General features: G+C 33.2%; 1 protein-coding gene across 1 annotated transcript; it reads right to left on the reverse strand.

The window, feature by feature from the left end:
- Nucleotides 1-649: 649 nt before the first annotated feature.
- si:dkeyp-68b7.7 (zinc finger protein 271) lies at nucleotides 650-18,298 on the reverse strand. The gene is made up of 10 exons (XM_051137179.1): nucleotides 17,860-18,298; nucleotides 17,620-17,713; nucleotides 16,086-16,186; nucleotides 15,946-16,015; nucleotides 15,721-15,804; nucleotides 7,378-7,906; nucleotides 7,095-7,110; nucleotides 5,286-5,328; nucleotides 4,952-5,242; nucleotides 650-3,256 (listed from the first exon to the last, which is right to left on the reverse strand). Exons 1-10 carry the CDS (start codon nucleotides 18,124-18,126, stop codon nucleotides 2,502-2,504), a joined length of 2,250 nt encoding a protein of 749 aa, XP_050993136.1. The 5' UTR covers nucleotides 18,127-18,298; the 3' UTR covers nucleotides 650-2,501.
- Between the last annotated feature and the right edge of the window lie 763 nt (nucleotides 18,299-19,061).

Here is a 19,061-nt window from a genome sequence, read left to right on the forward strand (position 1 = left end):
TCAAACCATTGTGTTTGATTTCTCCACTTTTCATAAAATTAACCATTAACCATTAACAAAAAAAAAATGCTGCTGGCTATTTAAAAAAAGAGAAAAAAACAGAAATATTTTGCCTCTGAAATAACAGAACTGACAGTTCAAACAGAGCATTGTTTTTAGATTAAAGCCACTGAACAATGATTTCCGTTCCAGCTGCTATTAAAAGGAAGTGTTGTGTCATATGATGAGGTCATGTGTATTTCTGGGGCATGACATGAACAAACACGATAAGACTTTATAAGTCAACACATTTGCAACCCATTTTACTCCTAAAATTTGATGCATTTCCAACTTTAACAGCAGGATTCAATTAAATCCATTTTATGTGAAGTGTCTAAATAGTCCATTTGGAGTTCGTGCTGACATTTTCTATCTAAAATGTTTATTTTTATTTTAAAATACTAATAACTTGAGACAGTCAGGTCAGCACAGACAATAAATGAAACGGTTAATAAATCGGAATGAGGTTTAATGAGACTAAATGTGAGGCGGTGACGTGAATGTGGAAAACAATAAAGTAAAACATTACCAAAAATGACATATAACAAGTCAAATTCATCAAATTAAAGATGCTGTCTACAGGAACTCAGTGAATGAATTGAACCCTGGGTTACAGCTTTTGGGACACTTTTTAATCTTGGCTACAGCAAAGTTACATATTTGCAATCTGAAACCACTTTAAACATGGCCAAATGTGAACTCAGGCCCAAAATGATACATCATTTGAAACAATGTGGCAATGGAATGCGAAGGCAAACCGACAGCCAATCATAAACGCAACAGCACTTACCCTTATTAAATATTCATGAGCTTTGACCTGCACCTGATGAAAATCACTAAAATGCTGCAGTAACTGGAGTAAAGAAGAGAGTGTTATTTCTGCTGCATGTGTCAGAAGAAACAAATGGACGAGCAGGTATTAAAATAAGATCATTAATATGCAAATATGCACATTAGCTCAGGGATTACAGATCAAATTATGATTAGCCAGGGTTAACATGGAATAAGATAACAGAGGATGACGTGAACATGTCTGGTCAACAATTTCATGCCTGAAAATCACATTATAGTGATAAAAATATTAAATATTAATATAAACAAGCACGCTCACGCAGATTTCAGCATCAGGCCGTTTCACATGTATGTAAGGAAACCGCAACAGTAAACTCATACAAAAACATAATGAAAATAAAGTTTTTTGGCGGTGCCACATTAGGGATTTCCTTAAAAACAGCCATGAATTATAAAACAGGCATCAGGTTTAGCAGTGTTATTTTAATACACTAAAGAAAGGTAAAAAAGATTATTACGTTATAGTGCGTTTCAAAAGAAATATTTGTATATATAATAATTCAATGCCATTTTTTTTTGTAATTAATTGTAAAATTTACTTGCAATTTCTGAGTGAAAATTATTTCACCGTTTTATTTTACTACTATATTTTTAATTATTATTTTGAATTAGTTCTTATTTTTTAGATTTTCTGTTTTCATTTTAATTGTAGCTAAAGCTTCACTAATTTTGCTGTGTTTTTGGTATTTTTATAAAATGTAATTTTATTAAATTTTTATCTTTAGTTTTAGTTATTTTAAACTTTTTTTAAAAAAAATGTATTTATTGAAAGTTCATTTATGTTTTGTTTTTTTTTAATAATATTTTTTATATTTTTAAAAAATAATACATTTTATTTTTAAATAATGATAAAAACCTTTTAAAAAATATTATATTTTCAGTCAATTTTATTTCAGGCAAGGAAAGTTGTTTTATAGTTTTAGTTTTAGATTTATTGTCATTAATCCTGGGTAAAGTCAGGTAAAGTTTACTTTAATGTTTTTATGGTTTCAGTTTTAGTTAACGATAATAACTTTGATGTGAACACTTTAGACTGCAAATTTTTTTTTTTTTTTTTATTTTATTATTGAAAGTTCATATATGGTTTTAGTTTTAAATAATAATAATTTTTATATATTTTTAAAAATAATATATTTTATTTTAAACAACAACAATAACCCTGATGTGAACAACACTTTAGACTGCAAGATTGTTATGGTTTATTTTATTATTGAAAGTTCATTTATGGTTTTATTTTTAAATAATAATAATTTTGACATTTTTTAAAAATAATATATTTTATTTTTAAATAATGATAACCCTGATATGAATTAGATTTTAGATGGGAAGATTTAAAAAATAATTAGAATTTAGTAAAAATTTATTTCAAGCAAGGAAAGTTGTTTCACAGTTTTAGTTTTATCTTCATCTTCATAAATTCTGGGAATTGGGCAGCTGTCACAAACTTGATCATGAAGATTGTTATTTTAATGAAGTTATTTTCGCATTGCATATTAACAAATATGTCAAACAGGCTATAATGCAAAATGCAAAACTCATTTACAGGAGCAACACAGTTACAATATGCAGAAATCTCACTTTGAGACACAATAAAGCGTTGGGATGTGCGTTCACCATCTCTGTCCGCTGTGCAATCGCACGTGTCGGAGACAGTTGTCCTGTCTGGAGAAAGTCTTCCCGCAAAGCTGACATCGGAAGGGTTTCTCGCCCGTGTGCACTCGTCTGTGCGTGATCAGACGCGTCCGTTGCGTAAAACCCTTCCCGCACTCCTCGCAGCGGAACGGTTTGGTCCCCGGATGGGTTCCTGCGTGCGGACGCTGAGGGAGAGTTTTGGCCGCACATGAGCTTGAATGCGACGCTGAGAACGCCGTGGAGTCGGATGAGCGTTCCTGTCGATGAAGATTCAATCCGTACTCGACGTCCCCAGAAGTGCCGAAACTCTCGTTCTGAGAGAGCGAGAACAAACCGGATGAGGACTGAGCTGTGGGATCCTCCATCATCACATACGGATCTGGAAAAGTCTGGGAATGTTGCTCCGGCTCTATCAGACCCTCCGGATCGTCGAAAGCTTTTGAACTCCACGAATGAGAGTTCACATCATCACGCCGGTTTTCGTTCTGAACTTGATTTAGTTTCTGATCCACAAGTTCTTCCACCTGTTCGATCTTCATCTCAAACTCCAGGCCGCTGAGCTCCTCTTCCTCTGGTTGTGATGAGCACGTGACGGGATCTTCTCGTTTCAGCTCCAGCGTGTGTGAATGATGAGGCTTCTCCTCTGCGATCAGATCCTTGACCGGACACGTCGGAACCGTCTTCTGCTGACTCTGATCATCAGGCCGAGGTTCCCGTGAATGAGCCGATACGCCTGCTTAGAAAAATGTGAGTTTAGAAGTCAATAAAATGATTTAACACTGAAAAACAGCTAAAGAAGAACAGCTCTTCAAGTTCGAATCCACTCGTTCTTGTTCATTTTCACATCAGAAAGGCATTTTTTTAATAGAAATGAAGGAAAATGATCAAAAAGTTGAAAATGAAGTGGCAGGAAGGTGTAAGGGAGGGATTTATTTGTCACAATAAGTCAGCATCTATTCAATAATTTTAACACGTTATTATTGCATACTATTTTATAATGTACTACAATACTAAAGTGCAGATATTTGCCACTATTTGCAAAAAGCAGTGTAAATAGCAGAAAATACTGCTATTTTTCACATAGTGTAAATAGCCACTGCCTTAAAAAAATTAAAATAATTAAAAAATAATACACACACACAACTGATAGGCATGACTGACAAACAATCAGACAGATAGATATGTATTTTTATTGTCTTTTATATACTTTATATAATAATAATTATCTAATCTAATATATTTTTATTATACTCATGTAAAAATCTATAAATATATACATATATAAAATATGTATGTGAATTATATTTTTTATGCAAAAAAAACTGTATATAAATGTACATATTTGCATATACACAAACACACACAAATATAAACAGAATATTTAATACAATTACATATTAAAAATAACAGAATAAAATTAAATAATACCAAAACTTAATTTATATATAATTTTATTATATTTAGATAAAACTATAAATAAATACATATAATATTTACATGCATATATATTTTGTATATTTTATATATATATGCTCATATTCATATCAGGATATAAAAAATGTATATAACCAACATTAATTTAAAAAATAAATATTTTTATTTCATTTATGTTAAATACAAATATAATACATGCAGTATATAGTGTTTTGATTTTGCATAATTATATATAAACCGCCATTCAAAAATTTGATTTTTAATGTTTTTTAAGAAGATTTTAATGCTCATTAAGCTTGCATTTATTTGATCAAAACTTCTTGGAAAAAAATAATATTGTGAAATATTATTTCAATGCAAAATAACTGTTTTCCATGTGAATATCTGCTAAAATGTAATTTGTTTCTGTGACGCAAAGCTGAATTTTCAGCACCATTACTCCAGTCTTCAGTGTCACATGATCAGGATTCCTCAAAAAATAAAAAGTTAATAAGAACAGAATTTATTTAAAATTTAAAGTTTGTGATTACATTTTTATTCTTTCTTTTTTTTGAAAGAAAGTAATATTTTTATTCAGCAAATGTGTTAAATTGATAGAAAGTTTATATATATTGTCTATATAATAACAGATTTTTAGAAAAGATTTATATTTTGAATAAATGCTGTTCTTTTAAACTTTTTTTCCATCAAAGAATCCTGAAAAAAGAATCACAGGTTCCAAAAAATATTAAGCAAAAAAAAAAAAAAAAAAAAAAAAAATATATATATATATATATATTTTGTGTGTGTGTATATATATATATATATATATATATATATATATATATATATATATATATATATATATATATTTATTTTTTTTTTTTGTATATATATACACATATTAAGATGTTTACATATTTATATCTACATATGATTTTACATTCTATCTATTTAAAATAAAATTATGATTTAATTATAATGTAAATATATCTATATATGTGAACACACTGACCCAGCAGGAGCGCAGGTGTGACGCTGCTCGTGCCCGTGATCTCCACCTGTACGCCGATGGAGCACCTGTCCGCAGTGACTCTCTGTAGTTTGGTCTCGGTGAGCATCAGTCGGGTCTTCAGTCCCTGGATCTCCTCGTTTCTCCTCCGGATCTCCTGATGAAGAGCAGCAGCATCTTCCTCCAGCAGCTGACTGATCTCCGCCACCGCCGCCTTCGCCAGCACATCCATGATCGCGGAGATCTGCGTGTGTAACATCGCTGCCGAGCTCATCTCGCTGTTAAAACACTCTTATAATAACAGAAAGAAAAACACAACATCACCCACCATCGCTACTTCTCTGGAGCAGATGAGGGGGCGTGTTTCCGGTGGACCGGATCTGGAAACATCCGTCAACATAAAAGTCTCAAGAATAGCGATGGTCAAACAGCAGTAACATGTCCAAAATAAACACATAATAAATACCCATTAATAAGTAAATAATATTTTAATATATTCATCTTAATGCAGAGGTGCTTAAACAACAGTTCTACGTTGAATAATAAAAAACAAATAAAACTGAAATTTAATAGATGCTCAAACGACAGTACTATGTTCAATAAATCATCAATTAATTATTAAAATAATTCAAACAAATAAACAAAATTAATATAGAGATGCTCAAACAGTAGTTCTATGTTAAATAATAAAATCAAATAAAATTGCTTAAAATTAAAGTTAATATAGAGATGCTCAAACAACAGTACTGTTCAATAAATTATCGATTATTAAATAAAATAATTAAAACATAAATAAAATTAATATAGAGATGCTCAAACAGTTCTGTGTTGAATAATAAAATCATATAAAACTGATTAAAATTCAATTGAATATAGAGATGCTCAAACAACTGCACTGTGATCAATAAATTATCAATTAATTAATAAAATAATTAAAACAAATAAATAAAATTAATACAGAAATGCTCAAACAACAGTTCTGTGTTGAATAATAAAATCAAATAAAACTGATTAAAATTAAGTTTAATATAGAGATGCTCAAACAACTGCACTGTGTTCAATAAATTATCAATTAATTAATAAAATAATTAAAACAAATATATTAAATTAATATAGAAATGCTCAAACAACAGTTCTGTTGAATAATAAAATCAAATAAAACTGATTAAAATTAAAGTTAATATAGAGATGCTCAAACAACAGTACTGTGTTCAATAAATTATCGATTATTAAATAAAATAATTAAAACATAAATAAAATTAATATAGAAATGCTCAAACAACAGTTCTGTGGAATAACAAAATCAAATAAAACTGATTAAAATTAAATTTAGTATAGAGATGCTCAAACAACCGCACCGTGTTCAATAAATGATCAATTAATTAATAAAATAATGAAAACAAATAAATTAAATTAATATAGAAATGCTCAAACAACAGTTCTGTGTTGAATAATAAAATCAAATAAAACTGATTAAAATTAAGTTTAATATAGAGATGCTTAAACAACTGCACTGTGTTCAATAAATCAATAAATAAAATAATTAAAACATAAATAAAATTAATATAGAGATGCTCAAACAACAGTACTATGTTTAATAAATTATCAGTTAGTTATTATAATAAATAAAACAAATAACTAAAATTAATAGAGGTGCTCAAACAACAGTTCCGTTGAATAATAAAATCAAATAAAACTGATTAAAATTAAATTTAATATAGAGATGCTCAAACAACAGTACTAAGTTCAATAAATGATCAATTATTAAATAAAATAATTAAAACAAATAAATTAAATTAACAATGAAATGCTCAAACAACAGTTCTGTGTTCAATAAATTATAAATTAAAAAAAAATTAAAACAAATAAATAAAATTAATATAGAGGTGTTCAAACATTAAAATGTAAAAAAATAAGTAAATAATGAAATAATAAAAAATATAAATTAAATGAATAAAATAAAACTTAACACAGAGATTCTCAAACTAACAACAGTATTATGATCAGTAAAAATTTTTTCTAATAATTATTTGATTTTTTATTAAACGTTAAATTACAGAAAAAAGACACGTCCATAGTTTATCCATTAGAAATTCATGGATTTTTATTGTCAATCGCAAAATGATGCTCCCATATTAAATAATACATATAAACAAAAAATACTGCAAAACAACACAGCACAGGTTTTACAGGTTATAAAATGAAAAATTAATTTATGTATAAAGGAAATGCATTTTATGTATTAGTCAAATGTTTAACAAACAGATAAAAAAAAAGTATATAAAAGTAACCAACTACTCAAAAATAAAAACCTAAAAAAAAAAAAGGCAGTGTATCAAACTTAAAGCAATGTCATTTTATAATTTATCATACAAAACGTGTCAAATGTCAAACAAAGTCATGTGGCATTTCATGGATGTTTCGGTCACCAGTACCCATACGCCTCTTCTTCGGTGTGGCTGCGCTGGTGCAGTTTGAGTGAGTTTAAGTGCGAGTAGGACTTGCCGCACTCCTCGCAGCTGTAGGGTTTCTCTCCGGTGTGCGATCGCTGGTGTGAAATCAGGTGTGAGTTGCAGTAGAAGCGTTTGCCACATTGTGGGCAGTTGTACGGTCTTTCTCCCGTGTGTATCCGCTGGTGGATCTTCAGATAGAAGCGCGTGGTGAATGTCTTTCCGCACTGAGGGCAGCGTGAGCTCCTCTCCGCCGCTGCGTCCCTGTGATCCGACGCCGACGGAGCCGCGTGGTTAGCCGCGCGCAGGGAGATCTCGCCCGATCTGTATGCTTCATCCATATGGTGCTGTACGTTCGGATCCGGCCGTCGGTTCTCGTATCGCTCGCCTGATTCTAGAGGAGACGCGTCCAAACTCTGGGCTTCGGAGTTCATGGGATATTCCTCGGAAACAGGTGAATTCCACAATCCGCTGGTCTTCATTTTACTTGTTAGGATGAAATCATTGCCTGCAGATTGAAGTACAGAGTGTTGATTATTACTAATGTGTCACGGGTATATTTGTAGCAATAGCTAAAAATACTTTGCATGGGTCAAAATGATCAGTTTTTCTTTTATATGCCACAAATCATTAGGATATTAAGTAAAGATCATGTTCTAGGGCTGTGACGGTGGCAGATTTTTTCCACCACGGTGGTAATGGACAAACTACTGTCGGTGGCGCGGTGTTCATATATTTATATATATAATTTTGAAACAAAAAATGAGTTTCAGAAATTATTAACAAACGTGCGTGTTTATTTTAGTCTAAAAAACACTGAAGTAAATATCAAAGAAGTTATACAGTTCAATAAGAAAGTAGGCAAAATAAGAACAGTGAATATTGAACAAACATTTGTTTGTAAATTTGTAACAACCTCGACCAACCCTTGTCTGGCGGCTCATCAAAATTACCGGCCCGAGTCCGACTGGAACCCAAGTCTTCTCTTTCGTTCCTATCACACTGTTGCATCCATCAAAATAGCTCTAGTTTTGTTTTGAATAGGAATGTGATTATATTTCTTTTCGTTTCTTAATAAATTTAATTTAGAAATATGTTTGGAACATTTATTGTTCGCAAAAGTTTTTGTTTTTGCTTTTTAAAATAACGACCAAGCGGCCAGAGGCAGGCAGCGAGTTGATCACAGTCTGTTTAATCAATTTTGCCTTTTCAAATCATCATGACTTGCCTAAAATAAAATCTTCAAACATTTCACAATGTTATTTTTTAAACGTTTAACTTAGAGAAATGCACGCTTTTATGTGCATACAATTGTTTGTTGGAGAGGGGAAGCTAAATGTGCTTTGCAGGACATGGAGGCGCCAGTGCAATCACATGCAAAAAAATTAAAATACACCATAGTCTTTGCTCAAAAAGGCAAGCGTAGCATATCATCAGGAACTATAAAGCGTCTAATTTTATTTGCATGCACTCACAATATCAACAAAACGTTGTGCTTTTGTGAAAATAAAGAAAACAAACAAGATGCGCTTTCTGATGTTGAACAGGAGCACTGCACAAAAATGAAACGAAACTCAGTGAAGACTTGCCTTACAGTCAGGATAAATATATCTATAGAAGCTTGAAATTATTACTATATTACTTTAAAACTAAAAAAATCAAATAGAAAACAAAAACTTCTTCATTATAAAATCCGTACAGATGCATTTCTCTATAAAGGCGCATCCAATGAGCAGATGGCGAGTCACAATCGTCATCTTTGCGACACTGGCTCAGAAAACACTAGTTTATTAATAATTTATTCAAGTATCTCCTTATTTCCCCCCCCGACACAAACATGGTAAATACTTTTCCTGGAGCTTTGCAAGCTTTAGCCTATTGCGTGCGTTTGAACGTGGATCTCTTCCAGCAGCTGCAAAGGCACTTGCGCTCACTGCTGCTGCCGGCGGAGACACTATACACGGCCACGGCAGAATAATTGTTGTAGAAACACTGTATTTTATGCTTGTTATAGATTGTGTGACGTCACGTGCAGCCGGTGGCAACTGACCATCGCGGTGCCAATCGACAACCACGGTGGCGCGGTTGTCATTGCGACCGTCACAGCCCTATCATGTTCCGTGTTCCAACCATAAATATATCAAAACTTAATTTTTGATTAGTAATATGCATTGCTAAGAACTTCATTTGGACAACTTTAACGGCGATTTTCTCAATATTTTGATTTTTGCACCCTCAGATTCCAGATTTTCAAACAGTTGTTTCTCGACCAAATATTGTTCTATCCTAACAAACCATACATCAATGGAAAACTTATTTATTTCCACTTTCAGATGATATACATATCTCAATTTCAGAAAACGGACCCTTATGACTGGTTTTGTGGTCCAGGCTCACATTTGATCAAAAAACTAGATAAAAAAAGTTCATCAAGACAAACTGGCTTGAAGCTGCTTGAGAAAGTTTGAAAAGATTTCAAAAGTTTGACGATTTTCAGTCTAAAATAGATTGATGTTTAAAATAGTTTTAAAGATAGACAGACAGATGGATACATAGATAGCATGTTGTTATCATGTTACTACCATGATTAACATGTTGTTAGCATGATTAGCAAGTAACTAGCATATTGTTAGCATGTTTCTAACATGATTAGCACATTGTCAACATGTTTCTAGCATGTTTAGCATGTTGCTAGCATGTTTTTGGCATGATTAGCATGTGTTAGCACGTTTCTAGAATGATTAGCAAGTTACTAGCATGTTGCTAGCATTGTTACTAACATGATTCGCATGTTACTAATGTGTTGCTAGCATGATTAACGTCAACATGTTTCTAACATGGTTGTAGCATGATTGGCATGTTGTTAGCATGTTTTTACATGATTAACATTTTGTTAACATGTTTATAGAATGATTAGCAAGTTACTAGCATGTTGCTAACACTTTTCTAACATGATTAACATGTTAATAGCATGTTGTTAGCATGTTTCTAACATGATTAGCATGTTGTCAACATGTTTCTAGCACATTTAGCATGTCGTTAGCATAATGTGTTGCTAGCATGATTAACGTCAACATGTTTCTAGCATGTTTGTAGCATAATTGGCATGTTGTTAACATGTTTTCGGCATGATTAGCATGTTGCTAGCATGTTTTTACATGATTAGCATTTTGTTAACATGTTTATAGAATGATTAGCAAGTTACTAGCATGTTGCTAACACTTTTCTAACATGATTAACATGTTAATAGCATGTTGTTAGCATGTTTCTAACATGATTAGCATGTTGTCAACATGTTTCTAGCACATTTAGCATGTCGTTAGCATAATGTGTTGCAGGCATGATTTTAGCATGATTAGCATGTGTTAGCACATTTCTAGAATGATTATCAAGTTACTAGCATGTTGTTAGCATTGTTGCTAACATGATTTGCATGTTACTAATGTGTTGCTAGCATGATTAACGTCAACATGTTTCTAGCATGTTTGTAGCATAATTGGCATGTTGTTAGCATGTTCTTGGCATGATTAGTATTTTGCTAACATGTTTTTTACACAATTAGCATGTTGTTAACATGTTTATAGAATGATTAGGAAGTTACTATCATGTTGCTAACATGTTTCTAACATGATTAATATGTTAATAGCATGTTGCTAGAATGATTAAGATGTAGTTAACATTATTAGCAAATAACTAGCATATTGTTAGCATGTTTCTAACATGATTAGCATGTCGTTAGCATGCTTTTTAACATTAGCATGTTGCTAGCATGTTTTTAGCATGATTAGCATGTGTTAGCATGTTTCTAGAATGATTATCAAGTTACTAGAATGTTGTTAGCATTGTTACTAACATGATTTGCATGTTACTGTTGTGTTGCAAGCATGATTAACGTCAACATGTTTCTAGCATGTTTGTAGCATAATTGGCATGTTGTTAACATGTTTTCGGCATGATTAGCATGTTGCTAGCATGTTTTTACATGATTAGCATTTTGTTAACATGTTTATAGAATGATTAGCAAGTTACTAGCATGCTGCTAACACGTTTCTGACATGATTAACATGTTAATAGCATGTTGTTAGAATGATTAAGATGTAGTCAGCATGATTAACAAGTAACTAACATATTGTTATCATGTTTCTAACATGATTAGCATGTTGTCAACATGTTTCTAGCACATTTAGCATGTTGTTACCATAATGTGTTGCTACCATGATTAATGTCAACATGTTTCTAACATGGTTGTAGCATGATTGGCATGTCATTAGCATGTTTTCGGCATGATTAGCATGTTGCTAACATGTTTTTAGCATGATTAGCATGTGTTAGCACATTTCTAGAATGATTATCAAGTTACTAGCATGTTGTTAGCATTGTTGCTAACATGATTTGCATGTTACTAATGTGTTGCTAGCATGATTAACGTCAACATGTTTCTAGCATGTTTGTAGCATAATTGGCATGTTGTTAGCATGTTCTTGGCATGATTAGTATTTTGCTAACATGTTTTTTACACAATTAGCATGTTGTTAACATGTTTATAGAATGACTAGGAAGTTACTATCATGTTGCTAACATGTTTCTAACATGATTAACATGTTAATAGCATGTTGCTAGAATGATTAAGATGTAGTTAACATTATTAGCAAATAACTAGCATATTGTTAGCATGTTTCTAACATGATTAGCATGTCGTTAGCATGCTTTTTAACATTAGCATGTTGCTAGCATGTTTTTAGCATGATTAGCATGTGTTAGCATGTTTCTAGAATGATTATCAAGTTACTAGAATGTTGTTAGCATTGTTACTAACATGATTTGCATGTTACTGTTGTGTTGCAAGCATGATTAACGTCAACATGTTTCTAGCATAATTGGCATGTTAACATGTTTGTAGCATGATTAACATGTTGCTAGCATGTTTTTACATGATTAGCATTTTGTTAACACATTTATAGAATGACTAGCAAGTTACTAGCATGTTGCTAACACGTTTCTAACATGATTAACATGTTAATAGCATGTTGTTAGAATGATTAACTTGTCGTTAGCATGTTGGTAACAAGTTTTTAACATGATTCTAGCATGTTTGATCAGCAGGTTATTAGCATGTCGCTAGCTTGTTTTTAACATGATTAACATAGTGATAGCATATTGTTAGCATGATTTAACATTGCTAGCATGTTTTAGCATGTTGACACCATGATTATCATGTTGCTAGCCTGAATTAGTACATTAATAGCATGTCTTAAGCTAGATGTTAAGCTTAATAGATGGAAACACTAGTGGAAGCGTTTGACCCTCAAAGACGAGACAGCCGCCCGTGGCTAAAAATAACTATTGTTATTAAATATCTAATAACTTTTGAACCGCTCATCCGATCTGAATGCTTTAAAAAGTACCACAAAGCTGAGATTCTCCGCTTTTTCCTGTCTCGTTTGTCTCATTTTTTTTTTTTTTAATTGATTGAACAAACAGTACAAGAACATAGCCAAGGGATCACATACAAAACTATAAAATAACCAGTAATAATAAATTAAACAAACGACAAACACAAACGCTTACACATTAATAATAAAATAAAAAAATGTTACCAAAATAAATAAATGAATACAAATAAGAATAACAAATAAAAACACCACAATGAGAATGACATTACAATAACATTACAAGGATATTCGATTAAGCGCACATGAGGAAAGCATCTAAATACATGGATTTTCTTTAAATACCTCTGTAAAATATTCTAAATAAACCTAAGGAATCTTAGTTTTTTTTATTCTGCATAAGATGAAGAGATTTTAGAAGTGCGTTTAGTTCAGTTTTAAAAAGGGGATAGGATGGGTAACTATTTGCGAATTTTTGTTTGAGTATGAAAAATTTACCATATAAAATAAAAAATTAATTGTATGTTCCAGGGGTTTATTTGTAGTATTATTATAATAAAAAATAATGTCTTTTAAACTAAAGGAGTGTACAACATTGGCAGAATCAAATATAAAAGATCCTAGGTCAGACCAAAATTGCTTGGATAAAGGACAATAAAAAAAAGAGGTACTAAAGTCTCCTCTGTTTGTTTGCAAAAAGAGCATGAGCTGTCAATGTCCGAATATTTAGAAACATTAGAATTAACAGGATGTATTTTATGTAAAATTAAAATGTGTTTCCTTTACTTTATTAGAAATACAATATTTCCCAGGTAAGAGCCAAGTTCTTTTCCAGTCTATATCATCAACCAAGGACCTCCAGTAGAACTTTCCTCTTGAAGAAATGTTCCTTTTAAATTGAAAAATTTGGCGCAGATGCCTATTATTACATTTCTCGTCTAACAGATCAACGCCTTCCAATAGCAAAGTAGACTGAGTAACAAGTGAACTGCTTGGATTAAATAAAGAGTGACTTTTAATTAGGTGAATTAATCCAGGTGAAATGGCTTTAACCACCTTATTAAACTCTTTTGGAGGAACTGGGAAACTATGGTATGTCATAAATTGCTCATAAGTGAACTCCTTAGTGAACGTGATTAAGTCATCACATTTTGATCGCATTGATTCGTCAGAGGAAACCAATGCATTTCATTCCTCTCAGCCAAGCAGGAACGATTGTTGACGCTTAGTCCCACCCCCGTGCCTAAATTGGTTCGAACTGTCATCTATTCAACCAATAAATATCATTTTTGGACTTTTGAACCACTAATTAGCATGTTTCTTTGGAAATTTGAAGAAACTCAAAGTGAAAGTAAAGTACGTCATGCGTGCATGAAAACAAACACAAAATAACACATTTGCATGACAGCACTCTCTGAAAAAGCATAGAAAAACACATGACAAAGCGCTTGACACAAAACAAAACAAAACAAGGATGAAACAGCTGTACATATCCGATAATCTGCTGGAATTTGTTTTCACGTCACTATGCGCTGTCTGCTATCCAATAAAACGCAAATACAGGCTGCGGATCGATCCATTAGACTGTATATTACGGTAATTCTTCTAGTTTATAAAGATCATTTGTGCTTTTTTTCTGTTGCACTCTGTATATTTTCTCTCATTATGCGTGTAGTTTGTGAATCATTTGCACTGTTTGTATATTTGTTGCACAAGACCATTGCCGTTTGTTGTTCATACTCTGAAAATATATTTCTCTGAAAAAAAAAAACTCACCTTTTATTTATTTTTATTTTATTTTTTACTATGTTTTCTTATTACATAATACTGTTTCCATTTACTTTAAATCCTAAACATTTTTGAACACATCTATATTGTCAATAAACTAAATAGACCTCTTTTTCACTGAAAAGCACCTATAACAATATTGTAATATATGGCTATAAATTGTTTGGGGGATGTTATATGTAGATAAAATTTTATTTTGAAGTGTAAAACACCCAAATACAACTTTCTAAACAAAAAAATCCAAACTTCATGAGTTTCTGTTTGATTGCACAGTAAAAAAAAGCCTCCAATTGTTGCTTGCGATTTTCTTAAAATTTTGGAAATTCATTAATTCTTAGAGAAGACAACAAAGAAAAGTGCAGGCGTGTCAGGTGCCCCGAAAATGTCCTAGGTCTTTAAGGATTAATACTGCGCCCAAACAAATTCTGGCTGTAAACTCATGTTTTGCGAAATCAACCTCAAATTTGGAACACAACTTGTTTAGATTTACAGGTTTAATTAACTTTGGAAACATATTTCATATAAAATTTTAAAATAGTATTTTATATATTTTTCAAAACTTCCATAATGTTTTTTTAGTTTAATTTTTTAAACTTTTTTTTTTTCACCTCAGCAATATCCTGCCAAGTGTTGTTTTTTTTAAAAAAAAGGATACAAAACATAAGTCTGTGCTCCAAAGCATTCCATTTTTATGACAGTTTAAGCTGGAAATGACGTACTCTAAAAGTGGTTGACAGGTAATAAATGGATCATAAAATATAATTTAGTACCATAAAACCTAAAAATACGAAACATTAAATTAAAAAAATAAGTACATTCATTAAATTAAAATAAAATAAATTTAAAAACTGGTCATTTCTGACTGCTGTACGAACAACACCAGAGGGTTCAAAACAAAAACACAATTTGTTCAAAAAATTGCCGTTTAATAATAAAAAGAAATTTTAGTTTTATCCTCTGTTGTACCAAAACTTGACATCAAAACCAAGGCACACACGGATTCATCATTTTTGTGTTACACCCCTACTTTACAGTAATTCAGCATCCGCATACATATTGTACACTAAATCTGATGCTTCATAAATAGCTAATAAAGGTCCCTGATTCTAAAGACTAGTTAGTCGGACTAGTACTGATCTCTCACCCTCTCTAGCTGGTCCTGTTGTTCCTGCGCTGAAACTGTCCTGGTCGTCCACCTCTGGACCCAACGGGCAAAGAGACGGAGAAACTAGAAATAAAAACATCATGGAATCAATCAAACAAGTATAAAATGACACAGAATGTAGATAAGAATATATCTGACAATCACAGAGAGTAAATATATGGTAGCACTATCATTTTCTTATTTTAAAAAGTGCATGTGCTTTACTTGGTCCGCTGTCCCACTGCCCGTCCTCCATGTGCTCCTCTTTGATCTGAATGGATTTAATTCCATCTTCCTGCATGTGAGAATCAAGTTAGTATATAAACATTTGCAGAAGAAGAATGCAATAATGAAGCAATCCTTACATTCAGTGCAAACGTCTGTGCTGAAGAATCGTCTGTGTACGTCTCTGTCTGCGTTTCTCCATCGTGATTTTCATTAAACTTTACGAGGTTGAGGTTTACCTCTGATGAGAAAAACAAACAGTAGAAATTATTTTTTAAACTGCATGAAAAAAAATGCACGTCTCTGTATAAGAAACAGAAACCTCTGTCATCATTTATTCACCCTCATTTTACATTTATGAACAGTGATTCACAATCATATGGTTTTGGAATAACATGAGGGCGAGTATATGATGACAGATTAGTAATAATAACACCAGTATGCATCATTCTGATACCTACAGTTGAGGTCAAAAGTTTACACCCCCTTTCAGAATCTGCAAAATGTTAATTATTTTACCAAAACAAGAAGGATCATACAAAATGCATGTTGTTTTTTTTATTTAGTACTGGCCTGAATAAGATGTTTCACGTAAAGACACATATAATACACAAGAGAAAATAATAGTTGAATTTATAAAAATGACCCTTCTCAAAAGTTTACATATGCTTGATTTTTAATACTGTGTTGTTCCCTGAATGATCCACAGCTTTAGTGATAGTTGAACCCTTTCCAACAATGACTGTATGATTTTAAGATCCATCTTTTCACACTGAGGACAACTGAGGGACTCATATTCAACTATTAAAGAAGGCTCAAACACTCACTGATGCTCCAGAAGGAAAAACCATGTGTTAAGACTCAGGGGGGTGAAAACTTTTGGAATTTGAAGATCAAGATAAATGTAATTTATTTTGCCTTCTGGGGAACATGCAAGTATCTTCTGTAGCTTCTGAAAGGCAGTACTAAATGAAAAAAAGGCAAAATATTAAAAACGTACACACATTCATTCTGTTCAAAAGTTTTCACCCCCAGCCCCTAATGCATGGTTTTTCCTTTTAGATCATTAGTAAGAGTTTTTAACCTTCTGTAATAGTTGCATATGAGTCCCTCAGTTGTCCTCAGTGTGAAAACACAGATCTCAAAACCATACAGTCATTGCTGGAAAGGGTTCAATTACACAAAAACGCTGAACAAAACCACAGAATCTGTGTGACCTGAAGGATTTTTCTGAAGAACTGTTCAGGACAAACAATGGACTCATGAGCAACTATCACTAAACAAAAACACATTTTAGGAATCAAGCATATGTAAACTTTTTTAGAAATTCTATTATTATTTTTCTTGTGTACTACATGTAAATGTCTTTTATGTAAAATATCTTATCCAGGTCAGTACTAAATAAAAAAAACATGCATTTTGTATGATCCCTCTGGTTTTGGTAAAATAGTTAACATTTTGCATATTTTGCAAGGTGTATGTAAACTTTTTGGCCCATTTCTATATTTTATTTAAAGTCAACATGAATCTGAATTATTGCAACCCATTTCACTTAAGTATTGTATCATCATAAAGCAATGAGAATGGGACTTGATTTTATCCATTTCGAATGATTAAAAGTGGATGTTTCAAACCAGATCTGAATGCAAGTTCACTGTCCAAATTAAACTTTACCTTCACGCCGTCGTTTGGACTTCGGAGTTTGAACCGAAACGCTCTTTTTCTGACCGTAAGCCGGACACTGACAGGAAACATCCCGAGTCTGCGGCTGTCAGACGGACGCAAACAAACGCATGCATGGATGAACGGCCATCTACACTTACACAAACTACTCTCTCTCATGTTAACAACATGATGCGTTGATATACTGTAACATTTTCAATTGCACTTTCAAGGCTACTTAGTTGCACTTACCTTCGCGGCGGGTGACGCGCCGACGGTGTAAACGGACGGAACGGCTTTATCTGTCAAACACAGGACTTTAGCGAAACCCATCTCGTGCTGCGTTAAATTCTGAAAGCATTCACGCGTGAAATGCCGCGAGCACAAACGCGAATTCTCCGTTACGCCTCCTTCTTCGAAGTGTAGAAACTCAAGCCAGCGAGTGCGTAACCACGGTACCTTCGGGATGGGGAACAACGTTTTAAGAGGAAAACATCCGAAAACGCACCTTTTCACCATCGCTGCGTTCGCAGCTGCGCTAGTTTGTGTGACAGGCTGAGGGGGCGTGGTTAGAACGCGGGACGCGCGCTATTGGCTGAAGCGCAGCGGGGCCTTACATACGTCACCAGCGAAGGGAAGTCGTTTGAGCGGAAGCGCAAGTTGTTAAAATACAATTAAAGATTAAAAATCTCAGCATCATGCTGACTCTAAATGATCGCTGGTGTGTCTGTAGGTGAGAGTACCTCTCTGTCCGCTGTTGTTGACTTGTGTTCCCACCGAGCGCAAGTTCGCTTGGTTCTGTCGGGCAGATCGCAGCTCGTTCTCGGTGAACTGGAGCTTCACCAGCAGCGTCTCGACCTCCATCTGGCGGCGCGTCATCTCCTGCTCCACCGCGCGGCTCATCTCCAGCAGAGCGCATTTGGCGAAGCGCTCGAGGATGGACGCCAGCTGCGCGTGGATATCGACCGATGTAGACATTCTAGTCGCTTATCTGTCGAGTAAAGTCTGTTGTTTGTGATGAGAGCGTGTGTGGTCCAGATGATGCTCGTTTGGCGACTCTGAAACCGGAGAAGCTCGCGTCCGATCTGGTGCTTTCCTTTGGTGAATGCCGAGCGCGCATCAATAGTGTTTACACAAATCTCACAAAACAGTTGGCCATTTCCTAGTGAAGTACGTCACCGGTTGAAGGCCCAATAGATTTTGGGCTGTTTCTTCCAAAACACCGTAAATCCAATATTAGAAGCGCCACAAAAACGGATGCGCTTTGATATGGAGTGAAACAGGGCGCAAATTGCGGGTTTATATTTTACAATAAACATCTACCGAATAATTGCAATTTTACATATTGATATCCAACAGCATTTTTAAATGTTTTAGTAAAAGTTACTTACAATTATTTACTCCTGGTATCAAATACACATCTGTTCGTGGATGTAACCGTGGCAACAGAGACA

Source organism: Labeo rohita, chromosome 2, assembly GCF_022985175.1.
Source record: "Labeo rohita strain BAU-BD-2019 chromosome 2, IGBB_LRoh.1.0, whole genome shotgun sequence".
Lineage (NCBI taxonomy): Eukaryota > Metazoa > Chordata > Actinopteri > Cypriniformes > Cyprinidae > Labeo > Labeo rohita.

Coding starts and splice junctions, on each gene's coding strand:
- si:dkeyp-68b7.7 (XM_051137179.1), bottom strand. CDS start 18,126: ATGGTGAAAAGGTGCGTTTTCGGATGTTTTCCTCTTAAAACGTTGTTC. Junction 7,907..15,720: donor AACAGGACCAGCTAGAGAGG/GTGAGAGATCAG, acceptor TTCAATCTGCAG/GCAATGATTTCATCCTAACA. Junction 3,257..4,951: donor CACACCTGCGCTCCTGCTGG/GTCAGTGTGTTC, acceptor TTTTCTAAGCAG/GCGTATCGGCTCATTCACGG.